The sequence below is a fragment of the Procambarus clarkii genome, unplaced genomic scaffold, assembly GCF_040958095.1.
Source record: "Procambarus clarkii isolate CNS0578487 unplaced genomic scaffold, FALCON_Pclarkii_2.0 HiC_scaffold_1679, whole genome shotgun sequence".
Lineage (NCBI taxonomy): Eukaryota > Metazoa > Arthropoda > Malacostraca > Decapoda > Cambaridae > Procambarus > Procambarus clarkii.
In genome coordinates this window covers 1-6652 of record NW_027190706.1, presented here as the reverse complement: position 1 = coordinate 6652, position 6652 = coordinate 1, and the positions used below count along the sequence as shown (strand labels likewise).

Sequence of the window (6652 nt, the reverse complement as noted above, 5' to 3'; positions counted from 1 at the left end):
ATATATATATATATATATATATATATTATAGCTTCAAGACTCCGAACCAATATAGAAGCATCAAGAGGAAGTGCTTGTGTTATGGGCCAATAGGCCTTCTGCAGTTACTTCCATTCTTATGTTTTTATTCCCATTGGTTCGTGTTTTATCTTGTGTAAATGTCAATCACCTTACCCAAAACTTTGGTACCATATCACCTCACCCATGTGTATATATAAATATATAATATATATATATATATATATATATATATATATATATATATATATATATATATATATATATAATATACAGAGTAAATCTACCCCAAAAGTAATGATTTATTTGTCTACAAAACTAAACTCTTTTTGGAATCATATGAGGCCCCTCCACTGAGGGGGGAGGCCTGGATGTTTATTGTCATGTGTATTCATGCTGCTTGCATGTCGTCGTTTATTTTGCCTTTGTTGTTTTCTTGACAGCTTTCTTTGCCTTGGGTGGTTTGGGAGATTTTGAAGCTCTCTTTATTTTGGGCTTTTTGTTCCCAACAACAAGCTGCTGCTGCTGCTGCTTCTTTTTCAAGGCTGTAGGTGGTTTGTTGCTTGTGGCGGCTTTCTTGGGAGTTACCACGGCCTTCTTTGCTGCTGTAGATGGTTTCTTGGTTGTGGTGGCTTTCTTGGGAGTTAGAACGGCCCTCTTCTCTGCTACGGCCAGCTTGAATGATCCACTAGCTCCACTTCCCTTGGTCTGAACAAGAATGCCGTCAGCCACTGCTTTCTTGAGAAATCTTCGGATGTAAATGGCGATCTTGGCAGCCTCGACTTTGTTGTTGGCAACAACGTACTTCTTGATTGCTTGTAGAGACGAGCCCTTACGGTCTTTGAGTGCTGCGACCGCGGCTAGAACCATTTGACTAGTTTTCGGGTGAGCAACCTGGACGCGAGGTTTCCTGGTGGTGGCCACCACAGCAGCAGCAGCCGCAGCCTTCTTGGTAGGCTTTGCTTCTACCATGATGATGATGAGATAACCAAGGTGATGAGAGACGCTCAGACAGTCACGGGGGAATGATGCTGCCGCCGCTTGAGCCGAACCTATTTATGTGCCGGCACGGTACAGAAGCTGCAACCTGGCAACTCGTCCACCAATCACGACGGTTGGTTTTACGGCTCCGAAACCTGGATCCCATATCTTCTCTAAAATAGAAGCATTTGTTCATGTTCTTTGTAAAAGTATCATAAAGCAGGACAGATGAGACAAATATCATAAAAACTGAAGAGCAGATGAGCACACACATGTTTGTATTACAAAAGAAAATCCACAAATTCATTAGAAATTGGCAGGGCAGGCTGAGGAAGTAGGTAGATGTAAAATGTCTGTAAATGGCGAAAGAACATAAACCCAAGACTGAATAAACGATGTTAAATATCCATGCCAAGGAGACAAAAATATGTTAGGATACAATTACCATTAAGACACCACAAGCAGGTCCGTATCCTGCCGCGATGACTTAAAAGAGTTGGTTATTAGCCACAATGTGTAGGCAGTCTCATGCCAACGGCCATACCACGTTGAGAACACCGCTTCTCGTCCGATCAGCGAAGTTAAGCAACGTTGGGTTTGGTTAGTACTTGGATGGGTGACCGCCTGGGAACACCAAATGCTGTTGGCAATAATGTTTTTTGTTTTGTTTTGTTTTGTTTCGTTTGTTTTTGTTTGAATGGCTGGCTCCACGGGAAATTCACGGAGTTGTGTGGAATAAGGCCTGGTAAAATGAATTAATATGTATGTCATGTTTAAAACAAACTCGCTTAATATAGATATTGTGTGAGGCTTTATACAAAAACAAACAACCAAAACAAAACATGTTGTATATATATATAGCTTAATCCGGGTTTGAACTCGCAACTCCAAGAATACGCATCACTTATATACACTTTACCACTGGACCACTGCTGCAGGACACAAGCTTGATGCTGAGGTATCAATTTAATGACGTAAATGCCATTTCCACAAATAAATGATAATTAAAAAGTATTTGTATGTACAAATCTTTTCTGTTTAAAAGGCTACAATATCAGTTACTGATATAATTTGTGTTAATGTTTCTATACCCACAAGAAGGCATATTTTTGCTTATATGTAAAGGGTACGGAGAACGAATCCACAGACCATCATTCCCCTCCCCTTCCCTCCCCCCCCCCCCCCCCCCCCCCCCCCCCCCCCCCCCCCCCCCCCCCCCCCCCCCCCCCCCCCCCCCCCCAACTCCACCTACTACACACCACCACCACCACCAATCACCACCAATCACCACCAATCACCACCAATCACCACCAATCACCACCACCACATCTAACCGAAAACCCCCTAACACATCAACCCTCCCCCCAATCAACAGGCGAAATAATAACCCTCAAATGCCTGCCTGCCTGCCTGCCTGCAAGCCAATACTAACGGTCTTCTCAGAAAGAAAATCTCTTTGTATCTGTATTACTTGATGAAATGTATGATTCTAATAATGAAAATAAATTTTGATGTCGGTTGTATGAGCATAATGACCAATATGCACATGATATGAATGAATTAAATAGTGTAGTTTTAAGTAATTAGGTTGTAGACACATTAAGCGGATATGATATTTGACGCGTCCAGAACTGGTGATTTTTGGTTTAGTTTTAAATGCACCACCACCACCACCACCACCATTGCTTCCCCAGAGCCTAATTAAGGACCGGTAAAAGGAGTCAATATGTATGTCATCTATAAAACCAAAGAATGAATAAAAAAACACACACACAAACCTACATAATAGTATTAGGAAGATTGTATGGCAAAAAAAAAAAAGTATTATTCCCATTGGGTCGTTTGAACTCGCGACTTCCAAAATACCAGCCACACACCTTACCACCCAGCCACCATAGAGTTGGTATAATTGTGCAACTTTAGTTATAAAAGTAAAGTTCTTATTGTCTCAAATCTTATTGTCTGTTCTATGAAAAGGCATGATGTAAATTATGTATTTTTTGAATGATTGAATTGTAGGCACATTAAGCGGATTCGATATTTGATATATCCAGAAAAGGTGATTTCTGTTCAGTTTTAAAATGCATCACCGTTAACGCTAAAGGACTGGTAAAACGACTCGATGTTTGTCATTTTTAAAATAAACACTAAAACTAGGCCCTTAACATATATAATGTTTGAATATAAATTGAATGCATATAAATACAAAGTGGGAGTGGCTGGCTGGCTGGCTGGCTGGCTGGCTGGCTGGCTGGCTGGCTGGCTGCCTGCCTGCCTGCCTGCCTGCCTGCCTGCCTGCCTGCTGGCTGGCTGGCTGGCTGGCTGGCTGGCTGGCTGGCTGGCTGGGCTGGCTGGCTGGCTGGCTGGCTGGCTGGCTGGCTGGCTGGCTGCCTGCCTGCCTGCCTGCCCGCCGCCGCCCGCCCGCCCGCCCGCCCGCCTGCTTGCCTTGCCTTGCCTTGCCTTGCCTTGCCTGTCCTGTCCTGTTATTGCCTTGCCTTGCCTTGCCTTGCCTTGCCTTGCCTTGCCTTGCCCTGCCCTGCCCTGCCTTGGCTGCAGCTGGCTGGCTGGCCGTAAATCAACTCTTAACAACACCATACCACACCACACCATCACTCATCACCCATCACCCACCACCGGCCCCAGTCTCCCAGCCTCTCTTATATACCCGAGCAGGCCCTTTAAATTATTTGAATTGTTGCACTTCGGCCAATGGCAGGCACGATCGCTGCTGCTCAAACATATTCTGGTTCACAAGTATTATAATATATTATATTATATATTATTATATATATATATATATATATATATATATATATATATATATATATTATATATATATATAATATATATATATATATATATATATTCATGAAACACATTAAAACCTTGATCATTTATTCATTCATTACGTCTAGTGAAGAATTGCTTTTGTTCATTTGTATGATTAAAAATTAATATAATATGAATTCCTCGCTTAAAGTAAAATATAAAATATATATTGGATTTATATGATTGGTTAATATTCCAAGTGATGCTGAATATCCCCTATAATTTTGTTTTGTTTGTTTGTTATGTACACATTCCAAATGAAATCAATATAAATGTTATTATTAATGTTTGAAAGTTGATTGTCTACTTGAATCTCTCTATTAAAGTGTGTGTGGCTCCGGATGGAGCCTGGTTATGGTATTTGTCGTGGTGGGTGGCAGAAGTGCTTACTTCTTCTCTGTCTTCTTTGGCAAAAGAACTGCCTGAATGTTTGGAAGAACACCTCCCTGTGCAATGGTTACGCCAGACAGAAGTTTGTTGAGTTCTTCGTCGTTGCGGATGGCCAACTGCAAGTGACGTGGGATGATACGGGTCTTCTTGTTGTCACGTGCGGCATTACCGGCGAGCTCCAGAACTTCGGCAGCGAGGTATTCCATGACGGCTGCCAGGTAGACAGGAGCGCCAGCACCGACGCGTTCGGCGTAGTTGCCCTTACGCAGCAGACGGTGAATTCTGCCCACGGGGAACTGAAGTCCGGCCCTGCTGGAGCGAGACTTTGACTTGCCCTTCACTTTGCCTCCCTTGCCGCGTCCTGACATTGCTGCTGCTGTTGTGGGTTTGTGGTGTTTTATGCCGCCCCGCAGATCGAGCTTCGTGTTATATACCCCGCTCAGGATCAAGGGAGCCCGCCACTGACCAATCAGCGCGCTCCGCCACGCGACCCGCTCTGAGCTGAGTCGCGAGCGGGATATAAAAGGAAAGCTCGCCTCGCGCAAAAGTTCATTATTGTATCGCAACGCCAGCCAGCACGAGCATCATCATGCCACCCAAGGCATCTGGAAAGGCTGCCAAGAAGGCCGGAAAGGCCCAGAAGGCCATTGCCAAGGGCGATAAGAAAAAGAAGCGCAGGAGGAAGGAGAGCTACAGCATCTACATCTACAAAGTGCTGAAGCAGGTCCACCCCGACACTGGTATCTCTTCCAAAGCCATGTCGATCATGAACTCGTTCGTGAACGACATCTTCGAGCGCATCGCCGCCGAGGCTTCTCGCCTGGCCCACTACAACAAGCGTTCCACCATTACCAGTCGGGAGATCCAGACGGCTGTAAGGCTCCTGTTGCCCGGAGAACTGGCCAAGCACGCCGTCTCTGAGGGCACTAAGGCCGTCACCAAGTACACCTCCTCCAAGTAAACGGCTTACTTACTGCCCTGTGGTGGTGGCTTGGCCTCAAACCAACAAACTCGGCTCCATTGGAGCCACACTTTAATTTCTAAAGAGATTGTGAGTGTTAGACACCAATACTATTATAACAAAAACCTCTGTCACTGAAAGCAAATAGCTATAAAATGAGAATATTTATGAAACTGTCTGTGTGTGTTTCTCTCTCTCAGTCTCTGTCTGTCTGTCTGTCTGTCTGTCTCTGTCTTGTCTGTCTCTGTCTTGTCTGTCTGTCTGTCTGTCTGTGTCTCTCTCTCTTCTCTCTCTTCTCTCTCTCTCTCTCTCTCTCTCTCTCTCTCTCTCTCTCTCTCTCTCTCTCTCTCTCTCTCTCTCTCTCAACACATATAAGCACTCGGTATCTTTTTTTTTTTCTAGAGATTAGAGATTCATTGTTATGTTCCACATTAGGATTACTATGCAGGCCACCCTCTTAGGTTTGAAAATGTCAAGAAAACGGTTAATTTAAAATGTCATCTCCTAACTTAACAGATTAAGCCAGAGGACCGAAAACAGAATAAAACAGGACTGGACAGTATGTCACTTATACAAGCTGCTTTTATTTCTAGTACAGTATGACAATTTTTATTTTGGGGGGGGGGGGGGGGGGTGGGTGATCCTTGACAGTGCATAAGAGCGAAAAGCGACGGCGTTTTGTTTGTAAGAGAACAGGTTGTACTACAAATGACTTGATTTATTGATATCACGTGTATGTATGACACCTAAATTAGTGTATTTGTTTATTTATTTATTTATTTATTATATGTGTAGATGAAGGTTAATTCATATGACTGATGCTAGGAATGTCTGAAATCTCCTTAGAAGGATATTTTGGCCCTGAGAAGGGCCGAGTTTGGTGTATACTAGGGTGGTCGATTTAGCTTATGCACGCTCTCCACGGATACGGCGAGCAAGCTGAATGTCCTTTGGCATGATGGTGACACGCTTGGCGTGGATGGCACAGAGGTTAGTGTCCTCGAAGAGACCGACCAGGTAAGCCTCGGATGCCTCCTGTAAAGCCATGACGGCAGACGACTGGAAGCGAAGATCGGTCTTGAAGTCCTGGGCAATCTCGCGCACCAGACGCTGGAAGGGAAGTTTCCTGATGAGCAACTCGGTGCTCTTCTGGTAACGACGGATCTCACGCAGGGCGACCGTTCCGGGCCTGTAACGGTGAGGCTTCTTCACACCCCCTGTGGCAGGAGCAGACTTGCGTGCTGCCTTGGTGGCCAGCTGCTTACGAGGAGCCTTGCCTCCCGTGGACTTGCGAGCAGTCTGCTTGGTGCGAGCCATGGTGAACAACTGTGGTTTGTGATGGCCGGCGCCGAAAAATTTTGCTTATATACGCCGTCTCGAGGCGCTTGCTCGAGCGCCATTGGCTGCTCGACTCGCCTACGTCACCCCGTTGCCCCTCCCCTCCTTCCTCTGGCTGCAGCCAACAGGGCGGCT

General features: G+C 45.0%; 1 protein-coding gene and 1 non-coding gene across 2 annotated transcripts; one reads left to right on the top strand and one right to left on the bottom strand.

The window, feature by feature from the left end:
* Positions 1-1032: 1032 nt before the first annotated feature.
* On the bottom strand, positions 1033-4591 carry LOC138362356 (histone H2A-like). Its single transcript, XM_069321046.1, has 2 exons — positions 4219-4591; positions 1033-1172 (listed from the first exon to the last, which is right to left on the bottom strand). The coding sequence occupies exons 1-2, from the start codon at positions 4584-4586 to the stop codon at positions 1034-1036; spliced, it is 507 nt and encodes a 168-aa protein (XP_069177147.1). The 5' UTR covers positions 4587-4591; the 3' UTR covers position 1033.
* LOC138362358 (5S ribosomal RNA) lies at positions 1530-1648 on the top strand. The gene has a single exon (XR_011227601.1). It is a non-coding gene; the product is annotated as a 5S ribosomal RNA (ribosomal RNA).
* Positions 4592-6652: the final 2061 nt, after the last annotated feature.

Bases quoted from the DNA above. Each gene is read 5' to 3' on its own strand.
- LOC138362356 (XM_069321046.1), bottom strand. From the start codon at position 4,586: ATGTCAGGACGCGGCAAGGGAGGCAAAGTGAAGGGCAAGTCAAAGTCT. The intron at 1,173-4,218 runs GTAAGCACTTCT...CTTCTATTTTAG, and splicing joins CCAAAGAAGACAGAGAAGAA to AGAAGATATGGGATCCAGGT.